The sequence below is a fragment of the Rattus norvegicus genome, chromosome 5 (assembly GCF_021556685.1).
Source record: "Rattus norvegicus strain SHRSP/BbbUtx chromosome 5, alternate assembly SHRSP_T2T, whole genome shotgun sequence".
Lineage (NCBI taxonomy): Eukaryota > Metazoa > Chordata > Mammalia > Rodentia > Muridae > Rattus > Rattus norvegicus.
In genome coordinates, this window is record NC_141538.1 from 168,878,445 (window position 1) to 168,899,139 (window position 20,695).

The 20,695-nt window shown below is 52.6% G+C and overlaps 1 protein-coding gene and 1 long non-coding RNA gene across 12 annotated transcripts; one reads left to right on the top strand and one right to left on the bottom strand.

Annotated features, from left to right (window-relative positions):
* Nucleotides 1-1,144: 1,144 nt before the first annotated feature.
* On the bottom strand, nt 1,145-14,576 carry Rnf207 (ring finger protein 207). Of its 11 annotated transcripts, none has more exons than NM_001431300.1 (17): nt 13,823-14,221; nt 13,220-13,352; nt 9,902-10,046; nt 9,735-9,816; nt 9,587-9,662; nt 9,377-9,502; nt 8,981-9,027; nt 8,130-8,202; nt 7,983-8,051; nt 7,516-7,584; nt 7,336-7,433; nt 6,510-6,696; nt 6,128-6,229; nt 5,835-5,886; nt 5,442-5,559; nt 3,202-3,267; nt 1,145-1,722 (listed from the first exon to the last, which is right to left on the bottom strand). In NM_001431300.1, exons 1-17 carry the CDS (start codon nt 14,011-14,013, stop codon nt 1,533-1,535), a joined length of 1,824 nt encoding a protein of 607 aa, NP_001418229.1. In that variant the 5' UTR covers nt 14,014-14,221; the 3' UTR covers nt 1,145-1,532. The 11 variants fall into 11 exon arrangements, with proteins under 11 accessions (NP_001418229.1, NP_001418228.1, NP_001418230.1 ...); NM_001431299.1 differs by having other exon boundaries at nt 6,128-6,313; XM_087551248.1 differs by having other exon boundaries at nt 1,154-1,722; nt 9,437-9,502; nt 13,823-14,576.
* Nucleotides 7,356-15,721, top strand: LOC148006181 (uncharacterized). The gene is made up of 2 exons (XR_015621375.1): nt 7,356-7,606; nt 13,743-15,721. It is a non-coding gene; the product is annotated as an uncharacterized LOC148006181 (long non-coding RNA).
* The last annotated feature ends 4,974 nt before the right edge of the window (nt 15,722-20,695 follow it).

A 20,695-nucleotide genomic window follows, 5' to 3' on the forward strand; every position in this document is an offset into this window, starting at 1 on the left:
GTGTGGAAAGTGGGTACATTAGATTAAAAAAAACTGCTGCTTGGCAGTGGTGGGGCAAGAAGCATTGAGAAGGCCCTGCGGCTGCCACAGGCAGGAGAGACAGTTTGTAATAGCTTCCTAGCAGGACAGAAAGCTTCCCAGCCCTGTCTGGTGGGAGCTTCTGCATGGACCTAGGGCGTAGCCTTATCAATTCTTCCCGCTCAGTTACTAACTTGGAGCTGCAGGGTCAAGTCCCTGAGGGCTCAGCAAAGCTCCTGGGTGGCCTCCTCCAAACAGCCAGTGAGGCCTGCTTCTCCCGTGCACCCTCCCCTGCCTTAGGGATCTTAGCTTACAGTGGCAGCAAGATAGAGCCCTCAGCCTTCCCGATGGGGTTGAGCTGGCAGCCACCTGGCCATGAAGCTTGTCCCTCGCTCATCCTGAGTGGAGGCAGCTTGTCTGACCCATTGCAAGGAAGGAGAACTATGGAGTAATCACTGTACTCTTCTTTTTACATACAGAAATGTTTATTTAAATATATTAAATGGGATTTTCTTTCACAGATACTGAATATTCTTTCTAATTCTTAAATAAAAGTATACTTGGTTCACTATGAGCAAGTGTGACTGTGTAGAATGTAGAACTATACCTATACTAATCTTGTCTAAAGGAGAGTTCAGCAACATCAGCATCAAATCGTGTGTTTTGTCTGTTTGGCTCTCTTCTGAGCACAGCAGATCTCAACCTTCCTAATACTGAGACCTCTAATCTGATTCCTCCTGCTGTGGTGACCCCCAGCCATGAAAGAACTACATTGCTACTTTGTAACTGTAATTTTGCTACTGTTCCGTGTAGTGATGTAAATAACTGACAGGATATGGGATACAGGGCTGCAATACACGCCCACTGCTGTAGCAGATTGTAGGTACCTGGGAGCAGAGCAAGGTATCACACTGTAACTATGTAACCAAGTCAAGCTGTGTGTTGTCTTAAGATGTGAATGCAAGGGGCTGGGGATTTAGCTCAGTGGTAGAGCGCTTACCTAGGAAGCGCAAGGCCCTGGGTTCGGTCCCCAGCTCCGAAAAAAAGAACCAAAAAAAAAAAAAAAAAAAAAAAAGATGTGAATGCAAGGGCATCACTTAGCCCCCCAGAACAGATTGCAGGTCATGAAACTTAAAACTTTTTAAGATTTATTTTTGTATATATTTCACTTGCATGTACATCTGTGTGCTACATACGTGGTACCCATGGAGGCCAGAAGAGGGTGTCAGACGCCCTAGACTGTACTTAACAGATGGTTGTGAGCACCCTGTGGGTGTTGGGGTTCAAACCCCAGGTCCTCTGAAAGAGCAGCATTGCTTCTAACCTCTGAACCGTGCCCACAGCCAGTGTACCAGTCTTGAGAAAGCTGACTGCCTGGTCCCAGCTCACTGGGACCCGGTTACTAATCTGCTCTCTCCATGTGGGAAGTCACCTTCACCGGGAGATTTTACGTGCTTCCTTTATCCCGTATGTGCGTGGGAGTTAGTTCTTTCCTTCTATGTTGGTTCAGGTTGTCAGGCTTGGTAGCAAGCCCCTTTAGACCCTGAGCCAGCTCTCCACCCCTCATCTCCAGCTTCCAACTTGGGTCTGAGGTGGTCTTGGTTGTTTAGTGAAGGCCCTTCGGGGAGGCCGCTCAGGGCCCAGCTGCTTCCACTGGGCTCAGAAGCCTTGTCTCTCTTCTCAGTGGTGCATCCTGGGTCAGTCCTAAAGAACAGTTTGAGTGAGCTGGATGTCACCGACCCAGTCACTTCACTGGTCCAGCTTTTATAATGGACACACACTGAGGTGGTTACTGCCTTGCCGCCTGCAGTGAGTCACCCCAGCTCATGGCTGTTAGCAGCTCAAACACCAGGATATCTAAGCACTTCAGCAGCTCAGACTTGGTGGTGCCCACGACCTGGGGCTGCCTTAAAGCACATCAGCCTTGTGTAGAAGCAGGAGACCCTCCTGCTCTGCCTTCAACACAGTGCTCTCAGACAGCCTTGAGTTCAAGGCCTATTCCTCCAGTGACCAACACTTGCCTGTTTCTGCTTTATTGTTCTGGTTTGGAGTGTTCCTATTGCAGTGTAACCAGTGGCCTTAATCTCCAAGTAGCCCACCTCTATCTCTCTAGTACGGCGGTTAAACATTGTGTTTGTGTGTGTGTTTGTGTGTGTGTGTGTGTGTGTGAGAGAGAGAGAGAGAGAGACAGAGACAGAGACAGAGAGAGAGAGAGACAGAGACAGAGACAGAGAGAGAGAGAGAGAGAGAGAGAGAGAGAGAGAGAGAGAGATTGTGTATTATACATTACATACTTGTGCATGTAGGAGCCAGAGGTCACCCTAGGGTATTGTTCCTCAGGCCCCAGCCACACCGGGGATCAGGGGAAGACAGTCTCGCCCCTGGCCTAGAGCTTTTCAGGTAGACAGGCTTTGATAGTGGCCAGCAAGCCCCAGGGTTCCTCCAGTCTCCAGAGATGGGATGACACTCAGCAGTTTGATTTGGTTTGGTTTTGAGACAAGGCCCCACTATGTAGCCCTGGCTGTTCTGGAGGAATCGGGAGGGATATATATATAATAATTATATATTATATATATATATATATTTCCCCCAATTAAAAATTTAAAAAATTATTTTTTTTAACATTTCCTGGCCTCAAAACTCACAAAAGTCGTCCTGCCTCTGCCTCCTGAGTTCTGGAACTAAAGGTGTGCACCACCACGGCCTGGTGTGACACTCAGCAATTTTTTCTTTTTTTAAATGTATGTGTATAAGTACACTGTAGTGTTATCTTCACACACACCAGAAGGGGGCACTGGAGCCATGGCTGTGAGCCACTATGTGTGTGGTTTCTGGGATTTGAACTCAGGACCTCTGGAAGAGCAGCCAGTGCCCTTAACCACTGAGCCATCTCTCCAACACTCAGCTATTTTTAATGTCAAGTGTTTATACCTGAGCCATCTCCCCAGCCCGTTTGTTTTACAATCTAGGTCTTTTACACATTTGTACATTCGCAGGGAATGGCTGTGGTTCTCGCAGAGTGTTCCGGGAGCCGCCAGCCCTTCAGGTGAGCCTGGGTGTCTGAAGGTTTCTAGGGGCTAATGCTGGCCTTCGGAGGGCTCAGCACACAAACCTTGTTTATCCCAAAGTCTATCTCTCACCAGATCACTAACTCCAGCTCAGGCTGGAAAGAACCTGCCTTACCTGGCTGGGGTCTCATCATACAGGTTCTGCCGATGCTCTGAGTGCTCAGCCACAGGCCCCTGGAACCTGGGTGAGAAAACCATATTCGCTGTGTCAGGGCCACAGAGTCACAGCTGGTGGCCTCAGCTCCATACTGCACCTAGACCACAAGGCAGTAGACCAGTAGGCCTTCCGGGGCACACTCACTGCTCTCTCGGTCTGGGATGATTTACCAAGGCTCCTGGAGCTGCTGTAGCATGCAGGCCCTGGCCAGGCCTGGCTCTCACAAGCTATCTGGGTGGTTCGGGTAGACACCTCAGGACAAAAGAATCAGTGGGCCAGGTAATGTGGAGTGACCACGTGCCAAGCCTCCTTTAGCTGTCCATACAAGGAGACTTTTGTTGACCTCTGTGGTGAGGCCCCATGCAACAGCCTGGGACACAAACCTTTCAGGCAGAGGCCCAGACGTGGGAGCTAGTGCAGCTGCTCCACGGGGAGATGAAAGGCCACTGTGGCCAGGGTGGGTCATGTGGTCTGACAGGTGGGCAGAGAGGGGCTCTGGAGAGCTGCCATGCTAACACGGGAGGCAGAGGCAGGTGGATCTGTGAGTTAGAGCCCAGCCTGGTCTATACAGTGAGTTCCAGGGTAGCCAGGGACACAGAGAAACCCTGTCTCGAAAAATGAACAACCCAAAGTAAGAGAAAAGAAAGAAGAGAAAGAAAAGGCACAGGCGAGAAAAGGAATCAGGCCAGCCTTGGGCTATGACCCCACAGGATGCCATTGACCACAGTAAGGAGTTGGATGTGATGGGGCCATGTCCAGACCTCTGTTGGCCACTGCTGAGCTGACACCCTCGGACACACAGAGACACCAAGAAGGATGCAGCTGGAGGTGAGTCAGGCACAGGAATGCTAGGGGGCACTAGGGGTGCACAATCACTTTAGTGCTCTTAAACCAGAGACCTGGGATGGGTATGACAGCTCACCACGGTGCACATGCTTGGGTCACCCAACCTCAGGTTTAGTCCATGGCGTGAGTGTGCATGTGCACACACGGGAGGGGAGGGGGCGGGGTTAAGAGTGGGGCCACCTAGGGAGAGAGGGGGAGACGAAGAATGCCTGGGAGAAGCCACCATTCAGGCAGTGGGCTGAGGAGCAGAGCAGCCAGGAACCAGGAGATGGCTGGACACAGGGGAAAGATGTGTAACCCCCAGAGCCCAGAGAGAGAACAGCACACAGCTCTGTACAGAGGCCTCCAGGGAAGGAAGCCAGAAAAGGACCAAAATCTGAAGGGCATTTCAATGACCCATGGGCCCCCTGCAGGCCTCGCAGGTGTCCCTCTGGTGCACCCTGCAGGCCTAGAGCTGCATAGAGGAACCTGGGTCACCAGCATCAGGGAAAGCAAGCGCCTGAGCAAAGACCTATTCTGAGGAAGGGGGCCTTAGCCACAAGCTTCCTGAAGGAGAAATCAAAGCTCGGGTTGGGGATTTAGCTCAGTGGTAGAGCGCTTGCCTGGGTTCAGTCCCCAGCTCTGAAAAAAAAAAAAAGAAAAAAAAACAAAAAAACAAAAATAAAAGAGAGAAATCAAAGCTCTCTACTCAGTCTCAAGTGGCCACACAGTGTCCCCAGGGAACAGCAGACACTAAGAACAGGGTACCAAATGGAACTTAAAAGTCAGAGGGGGCCTGCTGCCATGCCGGATTCCCAGAACCCACAGGAATGACTCCTGCTAACTGTCTCGCTTTCCTCCACTCGTGCTCTTTAGCACATGTGTGTGCCTATGGGTAAATGCATGCAAACACAGAATAATTGTTTTCGGAGATTGGGTCTCACTATTCACTCCTGGCTGGCCTGCAATCTGCCACGTAGACCAGGTTGGCCTCAAACTCACAGAAATACACTTGCCTCTGCCTCCTGGATTTGGGCACTTAAAGACACAGGCTAGGGTCTGCGGGCTCTGAGAAGAGTAAGGTCATGCACGGTAAGTGGTTAGGAATCAGAACTCAGCCAGTTCCTTAGCACAGCAGCTCCTGGACCTGATCTGCCCAATTAACACTTTCTAGGAGTTTTTCTTGTTTTGTTTGAAAAGTCTGGCTGTGTGGTGAGGCTATCCTTGGGCTCACAGCAATCCTTCTGCCTCAGCCTATAGGGTACTCCACCACTCCTAAGGCAGACCTTTGCAGATTCTAATACTTGGCTTACCAGACCCTGCTGGCCTGGCCTGTCGGCTTCCCCACTGACATCTTTCCCATATGTCCTCACCTGGGCTCCAGTCGTTCCTTCACCCTGGCAATGGAGCGGATATAGGGCGTGATCTGCTTGGTGATGGTGGTGAGATAGGCATTCTCCTGCTTCAGCTGGAGAAGGTCATGGAGCTGGGCTGTAAGGTCAAAAGGCCAGACTTGGCTGTTGGTGTTAAATTCTTGCTCCCAAGCCTGGCACCACCTAGAGATGCTAATTTAAAGTAACGTCTATGATCAAAAGAAGCAGCAGGCGGTGTGGACATTCCACTCACTGGATCCTAACCCCAGATGCAGGTGTGAAGCCAAAACACTCAAGAGCAGGGGTGTGCTGGATGCCCCTGTGTGTGTTAGTGACTGACTGGCCCCTCCCCTACTCCCGTCCGAATTAACACTGAGCACTACAGTCAGGAACCTTCATAAATCTCCTGCTGGGTAGCTACTCGCTGGTAGGAGTCTTCCCAAATCTGAAAGAGAAGAGTCGTGTGCTGGTTGAGGTCGGGAGGAGACTTCACTGCTGGTGTTTCTGCTCTGGGAGCCACACAGCCACACACACCAAGCTGGTCCGCATATTTCTCAGGAGCAAAGCCTCCAGCCGTAGAACTCCCAGCATGAGGGTCTGGCAAGATACCATGCCAGGTACTCTCCCGGCTTCCGGCCGCGTGCCTTTGGTAGCCAAGGCTAGATCGAGCTCCCGGGAGAGGTTACCTCTTGGAAGATGGCTCTCATGCCTTCCATGGAGGCATACTCAGAAGCGATCCGCGTGTCCAACAGCAGGGACCTGTGCAGGATATCCCCCATGATCTCCGCCTTGATGAGGGAGTGGTGCTTGGTGAGGTCTCGGTGCAGTTCCTGGACCTGGTCCTTCAGGTTCTGCACCTCCAGCTGCAGACCCTGTGGCCGGAGATGAGAGGGGGCGTGGAGACTGCCGGGTCCTCCGGTGGAGGCTGAATTTTTTTTTTTTTTTTTTTTTGAGCTGGGGACCGAACCCAGGGCCTTGCGCTTGCTAGGCAAGCGCTCTACCACTGAGCTAAATCTTAACGAAGAAGGGGTGGGGACTCACAACCCTACTGCTGCCCAACCCCCTCACCCGATAGGAATCCTCATAATGGCGGCAGTGCTCCGTGAAGGGTGTGTCCTCGCCCTCGGCCAAGAGCACCTTCGTGCTAATGAAACGGTGTGGCGAGGGTTTCTGGACAGGTGACCCTGACATTTTTCCCACGGGGGAGGGACAGCTCTGTGTCTTCAACACCTTAGGGCTTGAGCCCCCTGCCAACCTGCGGAGAAAGCCAGTGTGCATAGGGAGAGGGTTGGTCTTCCCCTCCTCCGACTCCCTTGGCTGCTCAGGGAGCCACTGGCCCCTCAACCCACCTGCAGGATGGAACCTCTGGAAACTCTCAGGGGCCCCTAGCAAGGCCAAAGGAAGGGCAACCACGTGATTTGGTGGTTTCTAAAAGCCACCCGCCCTCCGGTTGGATCTGGGTACACCGAGGTGCTCTCACTCCCATGACAAGGTCTGAACTAACGACTGGTCTCACTTGCTGGTTCTCTTGGCTCTGGGCTGCTCCGAGGGCCCAGCCCTATACATACTGGCTTCACAAGTTCTAATCCCTCCGAGGCTCTGGCTTTCAACTCGGATTCACTTTAACACTCCACGCCCCACCCCCAAAATGTCCTGCCCAGCCTGCTTCAGGAGGCTGTGCAGGAGCTGAGGAGCACCCAGACAGTCTCTCAGCCCTTCCTGACTAAGCTGCTCGCCTGCCCGGGCTTCCAGCGTTCTCTAGAGCTAGTCCACATCCCTCCTTCTCAGGCTGTGGCCTGGTCCAGACCCCAAGTGCGGAACTGGACGCTCTGGAGGGGAAGGGTGGTGCCGGAGCCATTCTCAGTGATTCCGCTCGCCCGCCTGGTTGGCTCACGTGTTGGCGCCGCCCACGGTGGACACAGCGCGGCGGGGCCCCAGCAGCAGAAGCGGCTCCAGGCAGCGCGCGAATTCTGCGCGGTGGTCGCTGGCGATCTGGACCGGGGATTGGGTCATGAACTGCTCTTTCCTAACCCGGTGTCTCCCGGCCCCGACTCCCGACGGGTCGCCCGCGCACCTTGCTGCTCTGAGCCGGTCTTAGACGATGCGGCCGCGTGACTATGCCTTGAAGTCTCTCCATCAGCTCCTGCCACAGGGGAAGAGCTCAGGTGTGACAAGAAGGTGGCAGCAAGGGTGGGAGAGAGAAGCGGAGGACTTGGGAAGGCCCTGGAGCTAGTCTAGTGGACGTTTGACCTCGTCTCTCTGAGAAGTTTCAGCCTTCCGCTAGGACTGGTTGAGAAACAGGCCACCCACACCCGTAGGAAGGGAGGTGGGGCTCCCGCAGACAGGCGCTGCAGTTCGGTGGAACAGAGAGGCTCATGCTCACCGCCCTTTTAGAAGGGATTCACCCCGTCTTGTAGTGGAAGGGAAGCCCAGAGCCTCCCCAGTCAGCCTGCAGGCGATGTGAGACGTGCAGCCTCTATGCAGGGCGGACTCTAGTGAGGGCAGGGGAGAGGGGTTCCTGCAGGAGCTGGAGACACTCACATAACCCAGATCCAGAAACTCGGCTTTGCTGGCCAAGCTGAGAAAGGAAGAGCAGATGACCAGATGAACCTGCAGGGGGCGCCGGCGGGGGCATGCTCAGTGTCTGGGCTGTGGGCTGTGTCCAGCCCTACACACCCTCAACCTTACCTGCAGGGTGGGCAGCAAGGAGGCCAGGTGGGTCAGCTGTTCCTTGAAGGCTTTGTCCTTCTCTTCATATTGGCTGGGGGAGGGGCAGGCTAGGCTGCGTGGTCTCCAAGGGAGGAGATGCCTCCTCCACCCAGACACTCGGAGGATCTTATTTTGGAATCTACAGCTCTGTCTCTTCGTGTGTGTGTGTGTGTGTGTGTGTGTGTGTGTGTGTGTGTGTGTGTGTGTGTTCATTGTTCATTGTGTGCCTGTGTGGCAGGATGCATATGAACATGTATACCATATACATATACCATATACACAAGAAGGTGTCTTCCTTGATAACCTCCAACCTTGCCTTTTGAGACAGCATTTCACTGAACTCAGAGATCACCCATCGACTAGGCTGTCTGGTCAGTGAGCCCCAGGGGTCATCTCATCTCTGCTTCCCCGGGGTTGGAATTACAGCTATGGCCGCTGTGCTGTATTATGGGAGGTGTGACTTTGGATCCTTGTGTTCCTGTGGGCCTTTTCCTTAGCTCGGGGTTTTTGTTTTGTTTTGATTTGTTGAAACAAAGTCTCCTGGGTGGCCCAGGCTGGTTTTGAACTAGCTGTGTAGCAGAAGCTGGCTTTGACCTCCTGATCTGCCCGCCTCGACCTTCCGAGAGCTACAACTACAGGCACGCCACCACCGTGGGCTTCCCACCAGCTGTGGGGTGACGTCCTTGTTTCTCCTTCCTTCCTTCACTGAGAACAACCTGCCCACTTTGGGTGGCAGCCACCTGTGTGTCCTGTCCCCAGGTGAGGCGGGCCAAGGCTCAGGCTCGGAGCTGGAGGCCAAGGGTAGGGGGCAGGGACTTTTCAGTACTCACCTCTGCACAGTCTGCAGCAGTAATGCTTTCCTCTCTGCCAGTCTGTCCTGGGAGAGAGAGCCCACCACGGACCTGTGTAGCTGGCTCTGCCGTGTCCCCTACCATAATGCCTTGGGGCTCAGGCACAGACGGCATGCTTAGCACAGAGCTCTACCTCGTGGCCTAAACCCTTTCTCCTTCCTGCATGGCACTGCCTGAGAGCCTAGGCGCTTCCACTGTCCTAAGTGTCACCTATCTGGTGCAGTTTTCTAACGCCAGACTAGGGTAGCCTCTGGCGTCCTCTGGAACTCTCCAGGCAACTGCGGTTAATGCCTAAAAGGCAATTTGACTGAACACCTGGGACTACACTGTAAACTCCACGAGGGTACCCCGGAAGTTCCTGATCCCGCCCCTCACCTGCATGCTGCCAAAGAGTGCGTGGATGGCAGCCTCCTCCTCAGCGGCGCTGTGCCTCACCTCCTCCACCATGGCCTGTAGCAGCGCGATGGCCTCTTTCGTGGCGGTCTGCAGAGCCTTCACTGCCTGGGAACAGTAGGGTCTCGACTCCATTTCCCCGGGTTCTCACAGCTCCCACCCCATCTTCAGCTCCTTGGTTCCCGCTCTCACCAGCACTGCCTGCTCCAGCCGCTCGCAACCTTGCACATAAGCTGACTCCAGGTCCACACAGTGGGCCCGGCTCTCCCTGCCAGGAAGCAGCTAATAAGATCCGCTCTGTCCACGCTCCACCCGTTCCCCGCCTGCTCCCTCTACCCACCCCTGCATGTCCCGAAAGCAGCGGATGCACAGCAGCGACTTCTTGTCGGTAGAAAACACGATGTAGGGCTCCGAATGCAGCTCTAGGGGTGGGGGGTAGGACGCAGTGGTGAGAGCCGGGAGACATGCCCCTGGTCCCCACCCCTGGCCAAGGTGTGCCTCACTCACTACACTTCTGGATGAAGTCCCGGCTGCGCTGGCCCAGGGCTACAATGTCGTGGCGCGCGAACATGCGCGCGCGGTGCGTCTCTTCGCGGCAGCGCGCGCACAGGGGCTGCCCGCAGGTGTTGCAGAAGTACGTGGTCTCTGCGTCCTGGGGACCAGAGCTGGCTCAGACAGACCTCTCCTCGGGCTAGAGTTCTAAAAACTCAACTGAACTCAGTACTAAGACCACAGCCACCTCGTGTCATTGACTGCATCAGTTAAGGGTCCGACCAAACCCAGCTCCTTCCTCCAGTGCCCAGTAGCAGAACTCTAACATTTTAAAAATTACATTTAGGGGTTGGGGATTTAGCTCAGTGGTAGAGTGCTTGCCTAGGAAGCGCAAGGCCCTGGGTTCGGTCCCCAGCTCCGAAAAAAAAAATTACATTTATCGATTCACTTGTGTGTGTGGGTGAGTGCCCAAGTGTCACACCATGTGAGTGGGTTCTGGGAATTAAAGCAGCAAGTGTCCCCACCTGCTGTGCCATCTCCCTGACCCTCTTCACTGGGTTCTTATACACCCAGATTAGGATGAGGGTATTGGGGGCTGGAGAAATGGCTCAGCAGTTAAGAGCACCGGCTGCTCTTCCAGAGGACTTGGGTTCGACTCAGGATGCTCACAACGGTCTGTAACACCCATCCTAGAGGATCTGAGACCCTCTTCTGGCTTCTGAGAACACCAAATACCCACTTGGTACACAGACTTACAGGCAGGCAAAACACCCATACACATAAAAAAAGTAAATAAAGTTTTAAAAATGAGGGCCCTGAGCTGGGCAAGTGGGTATAGGGAGGGCAGGTGTCTCAGAAAGGCAGTTCCCAGGGACAGGAGGCAGAAACTGAAGTAAAGTCTTCCAGGAGAGTGCACAGGCATCAGGCCCTGGCATTGGCTCTACAGGCAGGTCCATTGGTCACCTTCCTTTCCCAGCCTGACAAACTAGGTCAAATCACAAGCCTTGGGCCCTGTCTGTCTCCTCAGCTCCCTAAGGGAAACAGCTGTGAATAGAGGCTGCCACCTCAGTGACTGAGAGGAAGGTGCATGGTGGTGTGGGTCCAGGGACAGTGAGAGGAAGCAAAGGAGGGGAAACTATTCATGAGCCTGTCCCTCCGCTTGAGTGTCTCTTTGGCCATCAGGAGTGAGAACTCAGTGTGGAGGGACATGTATAAGCGCCCTCAGGGGCATCAGGGGCAGCCCCAGGTTTAAGAGGGTGGAGCTTGGGGTAAAGTGACCATAACTATGACTGTGATCCATTGAACCCTACCCGCTTCCCCCACCCAAGATTTATTTATTTTATGTATTTGAGTACACTGTAGCTGTCTTAGACACACCAGAAGAGGGCATCAGATCCCATTACAGATGGTTGTGAGCCACCATGTGGTTGCTGGGATTTGAACTCAGGACCTCTGGAAGAGCAGTCAGTGCTCTAACCACTGAGCCATTTCTCCAGCCCCCCTACTTCTCTTAAAAATGCTTTTGTGGGTTTTTTCCCCTGTATGTATGTCTGTGTGGGGGTGTTGTATCCCCTGAAACAAAAAGTTACAGACATTTGTGAGCCACCATGTGTGAGCTGGGATTTGAACCCAGGACCTCTGGAAAAGCAGCCAGTGCTCTTCCAGCCATCTGTCTCCTTAGCTCCCAAACCTCACTTGTAATTTTATCTTTTAACTATCTGTGTGCGGGTACACATGTGCCATTTTATGTGTGTGTAGATCAGAGGACACTCAAACTCAAATCAGTAAGTATTTTTACCCACTGATATCCAGCTCTCCCGATATTGGTTTTCTTTCTCTCTTTTTAAAAAAGGGCTTTATTTTATTTGCCTGGATGTATGTCTGTGTAACATGTGCATACCTGGTGCCCTTGGAAGCCAGGAAGGAGGGCAACTGATTCCCTTGGGACTGGAAAAACAGACAGTTGGGAGCCATCGTGTGGGTGCCGGCAATTGAGCCCCAGTCCTCCGGAAAAGTGGCCGCTCACTTAACCACTGACCCCTCACTCCAGCCCTGAAGCCTCTCACTCTTTACATTGGCAGTCAAGACCATTTCCTCATAGCCCCGCCCCCATCCCTGTCCTGCCTGTCAGCATCCATCCTCATAGCCCCGCCCCCATCCCCGCCTTGCCTGTCAGCATCCATCCTCATAGCCCCGCCCCCATCGCCGCCTTGCCTGTCAGCATCCATCCTCATAGCCCCGCCCCCATCCCCGCCTTGCCTGTCAGCATCCGTCCTCATAGCCCCGCCCCCATCCCCCGCCTTGCCTGTCAGCATCCGTCCTCATAGCCCCGCCCCCATCCCCGCCTTGCCTGTCAGCATCCGTCCTCATAGCCCCGCCCCATCCCTGTCCTGCCTGTCAGCATCCGTCCTCATAGCCCCGCCCCCATCCCCGCCTTGCCTGTCAGCATCCATCCTCATAGCCCCGCCCCCATCGCCGCCTTGCCTGTCAGCATCCATCCTCATAGCCCCGCCCCCATCCCCGCCTTGCCTGTCAGCATCCGTCCTCATAGCTCCGCCCCCATCCCCCGCCTTGCCTGTCAGCATCCATCCTCATAGCTCCGCCCCCATCCCTGCCTTGCCTGTCAGCATCCATCCTCATAGCCCCGCCCCCATCGCCGCCTTGCCTGTCAGCATCCATCCTCATAGCTCCGCCCCCATCCCCGCCTTGCCTGTCAGCATCCATCCTCATAGCCCCGCCCCCATCGCCGCCTTGCCTGTCACCTTTACTTCCGGGTGAAGCGGTCTCAGCAAGCTAGCTTGAGGTGTATACTCCTTCTGGGCTCTTTCCTGCTCCAGGGCCGCTAGACCCCTGCACGCCATTGCATAAGAGCCGGGTGTCATGCCTTCAGAGCCCTGCTGTCCCTCCAGCTACTTACACACAACATTAGCTTTAGGTACCTCCTTGTGCTTAAATAGTAGGGGATCATCAGAGGTCCCCTAGGCCTGGGAACTGAGCCACTGCTCCAATGATAGCTCATAATTCCACACTGACCTGGGGACCCTAAAGTTAGCTCTCCCTAAGTGGAATGGTGTTAACTCCTGCTCCTACTTGGTTATTGGCTCAAGTTTTGTTTTGTTTTGTTTTGTTTTCTTCTGGATCTTGCTCTCCCTACCAGTGTGAATGATGGTGGGGGTTGGGGGGTGGGAAGCATGGTTGGAGTCCAAGGGATCCCAGACAGTGGCTGGAGACGTCACGGATGGGTCAGTGTTGTATGTTTTTAGGGTACACGTGGACGTGCGATAAGTGTTAGGGACCATGTAATCTGGCACCCACCGCCTTCTGCTCCCTCACCTGCTTGCTGCACTCCAGGTCACAGTTGGCACAGTGCACAGCTTCTATGCCATCCCCGGAGCTGTCCACCAGGAACTGCAGCAGCCGGTCCGCTGGAGGGAGGCCACTGGGCCCCTTCACCAGGGTCTGATGCCTGCAGAAAGGCTGCAGCCAAGATCTGGACACCCTTGTAGGAATCTCTCCCCCACTACCCTTCACATTCCAGACAGGAGCTAAAAATAGCAGTGTCGGGAGTAGTGGGGTCTGATATAAATACAGCAACCAGCTTGTCCTGAGGGCCCTACCCTGCCCAGTGACTGTGTAAACCTGTCATATTATAAATGGGAACATCGACCCAGCAGACCTCTTATCTCACTGGGACATTCTGAGCACCCTCACCTCTCCTCCAGCCCTACCCTAGCCCCCTGACTCTGGGAAGCTTGTGGTTAGGGTCACCTAACTGCCTCTGTTAACCTGACTAAGCTATAGGGAGTTTCGGTAATGATAATTCTGTTTACATACTGTTCCTGTCTCTTCTGTCTAGGCTCAGAACCTCACCATCTACACCTAGGCCCTCCCCAGGACCAGGGCAACCTTCACCCTCTCTGGGTTTGGGGCACTTACTGGCACAGTGGGCAGGACAGGCGGCCATCGGTGGCCCGGCCACGCAAGCAGCCAGCGCAGAAGTCGTGGAAACAGTCCAGCAGGCACGGGTGCTCGTACTGTGTGTGGCACAGTGGACACACGAGTGGATGGCCACTTGCAGCATCCAGGGCACCTAGGCCCTCCAGAGGCGCAAAAATTGCTCCAGACATTTATGTAGGAAAACAGGACAAGAAGGACAGCGGCTGAGATTCTTGGAGTCCCGGTCAAGTCCCTCTTGGACACGACTTAGCCAATGGCTTTGAGATGCTGTAATGCGAAGCCGGTAGCTTCCCAGTAGGGACAACGGGACTGATTGGTGCCTAGGCCACCGGTCACCTACCTCTCTCATAGTCCCTCGGCTGTGTCTCTGCGGGGAGTGGTTAGCCCTAGAAGGTCAGGTTGCCAGGCTGGGCAGTGCTCCCTCCCCTTCCCACCTCTTCTCCTTTTGCAATTCTCCGCCCTGTGTCCTCTGCGTGACCGGGAGTGATGTTGGTGTTCCTGATCCATAGTCTCGCTGGGCGCCCGGAAGCAGCGAAAAATACAGTGCATGGTGAGGAACCCAGACTACACTAAACCTCACGTGAGAATGGAGTGCAGAGGCCGAGGACACCGGGTCCCGGATAGGATCTTCAGTCGGCGGGACAAAGCCTCCTGAGCTAAACTGGAACTCTTGTAGCTAAGGACCTGAGAGGGAACTGTAGGTCTTCTTAGCTCCATTTCCTCCACGGCCGGCAGGGGGCTCCAGAGAGCAGCAGACGGTCCAAAATCTCTAGCGTTGGGATGAGGTTGCGCTTTTGAGTACTAGGCCTGGCTAAACGGTGTGGTGTTCAGTCTAGTTACTGACTTCTGCAAACTGGTCTCCAGGCGATGGGGGTGAGACGTGCATGGATTAACAGCTGTGAAAAGCCCCGTGTTCACAGAAGTGTGGGTTTGGATGGGAGGTTGGGACCAAATTCCTTTGCCCTTCCCTGTTCATTTACAGACCTCTATACTGGGGTGCCCTCCCTTCCTGGGGGGCGGGGGATGTTCTAAGCTTTCAATAGTCACGAGTTCTAAGCTCCTAAAGCCTCTCATTTTCCACTAATCAAATCCAGGGTTTGACCCCAAGAAGTCTTATTCATTGTCAGAAAAAAACTAGGATATGGCCCTGCAGCTGTGGCGGCTGGGTTTTAAAACACGAGCCAGAGTTTGCCAGAAGGCCGTAAATTCTATGAGGGATTATCAGTTCTCTTTCCTGAAAAGTTTTTGTTATGTTATTTATAGTGTGCTTGTGAAAGGGTCCGTGGGGATCACAGGGCAACTCGCAGAAGTCTCTCCTTCTCTCCTCCATCAAAGTCTTGGGGTCGAACTCAGGTCATCAGGCCTTGTAGCAGCAAGCGCCTGCTACCTGCTGAGCCCTACTGCTGGCCCTACAGGTTGTTTTAAGGGCCTTCTCAGCTCTGGATGACTTTTGCTCTGTGGGATAATTCAGTGTTACAATAGCAATTAAAGAGTTAGGGCTGAACAGATGGCTCAGCAGTTAAGAGCACTGGCTGCTCTTCCAGAGGCCCTGAGTTCAAATCCCAGCAACCACATGGTGGCTCACAACCATCTGTATTGAGAGCTGATGCCCTCTTCTGATGTGTCTAAAGACAGTGACAGTATACTCATATAAATAAAAATTAATTAAAAAATTAAAAAACAAGAGTTAATGCTGGGCTAGAGAGATGGCTCAGTGACACTGATTGCTCTTCCAGAGGTCCTGAGTTCAATTCCCAGCAACCACATGGTGGCTCACAACCATCTGTAATGAGATCGGACGCCCTCTTCTGGTGTGTCTGAAGACAGCAACAGTATACTTATGTATAATAAAGAAATAAAAAAAAATCTCTTAAAAAAGGAGTTAATGCTTAGAAGCCAGGGCACTTTCCTTAAATTAGTTTTGGCTACTTTGTTCCTGATACTAATCTTAGTAAAAAAAAGTTACCTCTGGTAAGTGATGAAACCTGGTACAAGGAAGGAGGGAGGGAGGGAGGGAGGAAGAGAGAGAGAGAGAACAAATAGGGTTTATGCTTTGTTTAGGAGTGGTCCAACGGTTTTCCATGTTCACAGAGATATCTTTATACGTTTTTTTTTTAGATTTATTCATTTATTATATATAAGTACACTATGGCTGTCTTCAGACACACCAGAAGAGGGCATCGGATCTCTTTACAGATGGCTGTGAGCCACCATGTGGTTGCTGGGAATTGAACTCAGGACCTCTGGAAGAGCAGTCGGGGCTCTTAACCGCTGAGCCATCTCTCCAGCCCTGTAAGTTTTATTTTAAGTATATGACTGCTTTGGCTGCATTCATGGCTGTGCACCACATGCATGGTGGACGCCAGTAGAGGGAGTCAGAGCCCCTGGAACTGGAATTACTGATGGTTATGAGCTACCATGGATGCTGGAACCCCTCCCCCGCATCCTCTGCAAAAGTGCTCTTAACCTCTGAACAGTTTCTCCAGCTCGGGTATTTTGTTTTTTGTTTTTTCTTTTTTGAGACAGAGTCTCACTCTGTAGCCCAGGCTGCCCTAAAGGTTGGATCCTTCTGCCTCTACCTCCTGAGTGCTGGGATTGTAGGTGTCCCACCACCAAGCAGACACTGTTCTTGAACTCGTGTTTCTTTAATCCATGTGTTGATGTGTTAAATAACCATCTACTGTGGGCTGGATACTGTTCCAGACACTGGAACATAGAAGGAAACACACCAGTTGTCTTAGTTAGGGTTTTACTGCTGTGAGGAGACACCATGATCAAGACAACTCTTATGAGAACAACATTTAATTGGGGCTGACTCACAGGTTCAGAGGTTCAGTCCATTATCATCAAGGCGGGAGCATGGCAGGCACGGTGCAGGAGGAGCTGAGAGTTCTACATCTTTATCTGAAGGCCGCTAGTGGAAGACTGACTTCCAGGCAGTTAGGATGATGAGGGTCCTAAAACCCACGCCCACAATGACACACCCACTCCAACAAGGCCACACCCCCAACAAGGTCACGCCCATTCAATACCACTTCAACAAGGCCTCACCTAATAGTGCCACTCCCGGGGCGGAGGATATGAGGGTCGTGGTTCACCGAGTATACAAGTAGATCCAGCAATGACAGACGGTGTTAAAGTTCAATATTACTTGATATTGTAATACGGGGGATGTCACGAAGAGAAGGGGGGAGGGAGTGGGGTTCCAGGCCACACTAATGTGTCAGAAGCAGAGGAGAATATTGAACTTGAGACCTTGGAGGCCAGGGGACATCCCAGGCAGAGGTAACAGCAAGTGCAAGGTCCCAAGACCTTGAATACATTAAGAGAAAAGAGACGAAGTCGGTAAGATGAGACCCAGGAGAACGCTGGGTACTGGTAGGTAGCCCGGAAAGGAGGAGGGAAGGGTGAGTGGTCTCAGGTCAGGAAGAGGGACTCAAAAGGACAAAGATGGAGAACTGGCATGGTTCTTAGCGGAAGCGGTCAGGTGAAGGAGCCATCCTGCTGCTTGAGAGGTGTCTGACCAGTGCACTCAACAGAAGAGTGGGGGCAATGCTTAAAGCCATCTCCCCCCAACCCAGGCTCTGCTTATGAGGGATGGGGGAGGGGCAGCCAACTGCGGGGACATGGGGGGCCCTGGGCTAGGAAAATGTGTGTGGGGAAGGGAACACTGCAGGATGAATGGAGTCGTCTTCCCTACAAAGAGGGGCTGGCGACACCTCTTCTAAAGCAGCAGGCAAAAGTTGGAGTGTCCGCCGTCTCTTTGGGCACCAAGGGAGAGCCATTAACTGTGAGGAAAGGTTAGCAAGGCAGCCACACTCTAGTCAGGAGACCCCACACAGCTCCTGGGGTACTGTCAAGTCCTAGTGAACTCGTAAGCTGGAAATAAAGGTAAGTCTGGGCTGGTGACAGGGCTCAGGGGCTGGAGATGCTTGCTGACAACTCGGATGACCTGAGCTTTACACACACACACACGGACACACACACACACACACACACACGGACATACAGATTTTTTTTTTTAAACTTGAAAAGGGGCATGAAGCTCAGTGGTTATCGACTGCCTTTTGTTCAGAGGCGTTTCGTTCTGTTCCCAGCACCTACATCAGGTGGTTCATCAATGACGGTCACTCCAGCTCTAGGGCATCCGATGCCCTCCAAGAGCACACACACACACAGACCACTCCCCATCCACGTAATTAAAAAAAAAATGCTGCCGTGTGGTGGTGGTACAATCAGGAGGCAGAGGCAGGCTGATCTCTGTGAGTTTGAGGCCAGCCTGATCTACAGAGCGAGTTCCAGGACAGCCAGGGCTGTGACACAGAGAGACTCTTGTTTTGAGAAACAAACAACCAACAAAGTGAAGTTCAAGACGCATTTAATATTCTAATATTTTATTTATTTAAAGTATACTGTCGCTGTCTTCAGACACACCAGAAGAGGGCGTCGGATCCCATTACAGATGGTTGTGAGCCACCATGTGGTTGCTGGGAATTGAACTCAGGACCTCTGGAAGAGCAGTCGGGGCTCTTAACCGCTGAGCCATCTCTCCAGCCCCATAATGTTCTAAACCAATTGAAAACCAGAGCCCCAGAGTCAGGCGCAGCACAGGGGAGCTTGGCCCCTGTAGCCTAAAGGCCTTTGGAGTGTCTCAGCTGGTGAAAAATGTGAAGGGTATCAGACCGCTTTCCCACCATTGCAGAGTCGCTGAGGATCGCATCCATCTCTGGCGTAAGTAAGGAACAAACTGTCTTGTTCTCCTCTGGGTCCCGTTTCCTCGTCTTTCGTTTTTCCTCCTCTGGAGCCACTTTCTCCCTCAGGAAATTAGGTTAGATTCCAGGAAAGAAAAACAAGACCGATAAACATCTTTAGCACAGGCTTCAAAAGTGTCCCCCCAGGCAGGGTGAGCCTTGAAGGTCAGGTCACCTTACCCCTGAGGAAAATCGCTTGGAGCAGGAGTGACCTCTAGGGAACTGACTGCTTCCTTTTAGCCTAGACAGCCTCGGCTGCATCCCGAAATGCAGACAGATTACCTGGATTACCTGCTCTGCGTGCGGTGAGCCCTCCAGCCCCTTGCTGCCTCTCTTTTCTTGTTTTCTGCTTACAGATAGACTTGGACTTGCACGATCCCTTTATCTGTCTCCCTAAGAAGCCATGTCGATTACATTGTGTTTCTTTGTTGTCTTTCTTTGCTAGCACAGTGGACAGGCCAGTGTCTAGGCTCTTGGGACTCCTGGAGCTGAGGGCCTTTGCCCTAAATAAATCACACGTTGAACCTTCCTAAGCTAGGGGCTGAGTTCTCTTTCTCCCTAAGACAAACGGGGTCCTATATTTGTAGTAATCCTCCTGCCTCAGCCTCCCAAGTGTCTCCATTACAGACACAAGCCACTGTCCACGCCCAGCTTTTGTCGGTGGTTTGTTTTTTTTTTTTAAACAGGATATTTAAGGGATTGTTTACTTTTTTTTCCCTCGAGGCTCTTAAGATGGCTCAGAGGTTAAAGATGTGGAGCCTGACACCCTCGAGTTCGCATCCCCAGGACTCTCACAGTGGGAGGGGAGAACACTAAAAAAATGGCCTCTACCTCTGCACAGGAGCTGGGTATGCTCCCCCCATCAAAAATGATAAACAAAATAGTTTTTAAAAAGTTTTTTTTTTTTCAGGTCTAGTCAGATGGCTCTGCAGTAAGGGTACGTGCCATCCAACCTGAGGATGTGACTTCTTGGGAGGGAAGGGACTGACTCCTACAGGCACAATGTAGCATGTATGAACATGGTGCTGTGGTCTCAGATGTGTTGGGCTGAATTTATAACTATTCCGGAATATGTGCTATCCTCCAGTCACAGGCTTGACCGAGGCCGTAGCCCCTCTGAAAAGCTGAGACACTGTGAAGAGGGTAGGGTTATCTGGGGGCTCTGAGGGAGAAGGAAGATCTGATTCTGCAAGTACTGGAATAACTGAATATCAATGCTGCTTCTGGGATGTTCAACAGCCCCCGACAGAATGAAGCAAGAGTAACGCCAGCCCCCTTCTTTGGCTGCCAAAGCGGAAAGGTTTGTAGCGGAAAGGTTTGTATCATGCCTGTAATCTCAGAATTTGGAAGGATGAGGCAAGAGAATGTTGAGTCTAAGGCCAGCTTGGGGTAGATGGTGATTTCCAGGCCAGCCTGGGCTATGGAATGATGTGGAGTGAGGCTCTGTCTCAACCACACTAAACCAAAATGAAGGCTATCAAACCAAGCAGGAGAGAAAGCAGACAGGGACTTGAATCTGACCAACCAGCATGGTATGTTTCCTTCAAAGATTATAAGTCAAAGCTGGGCTTTTACGGGATCCAGGTAACAGAACTGGATGGTGTGGTCACAGTTCAGGATCCTAGAGGACATATAATTAATCCTCTAGGAACACAAGGGGTCATGTCACCTAGGGAGGAAAATCCTCACTACGCACATTTGACTGATGAGCATCAGTAAGGCACTCGACAGTGCTGAACCGGACCCTGCATTGACCAGATCCGGGTGGTCCTGGAAAGCCAGCGGAGGCTTTTTGGAACTGGGGAGCTAGAAGGAGCCAGCTTGAATTTAAGGGTTCAAACTGGAGCGTGCTCCTGGGGGCAGGAGGAAGGCTAGTCACATGGTTGGTATGATCTTCCAAGCTGGTTGTTTTCTATCGGATGAAGAAATATGGTAGTACAACTCCCCACCACCACCTTGGCTGGCCTGGATGGAACTCGCTGCTGTAGATACTGTAGCCCAGGCTGGTCTCTAACCAGATACGCTGGTCTTGAGGCGTCCTCCTGCCTCTGCCTCCTGAGTGGTGGGATTACAGGCTTGAGCCACCAGGCCTGACTGACAC

Coding starts and splice junctions, on each gene's coding strand:
- Rnf207 (NM_001431299.1), bottom strand. CDS start 14,013: ATGTCTGGAGCAATTTTTGCGCCTCTGGAGGGCCTAGGTGCCCTGGAT. Junction 8,203..8,980: donor CTGCTGCAGACTGTGCAGAG/GTGAGTACTGAA, acceptor CCCCTCCCCCAG/CCAATATGAAGAGAAGGACA. Junction 5,887..6,127: donor TGAGAGCCATCTTCCAAGAG/GTAACCTCTCCC, acceptor CTTCTCTTTCAG/ATTTGGGAAGACTCCTACCA.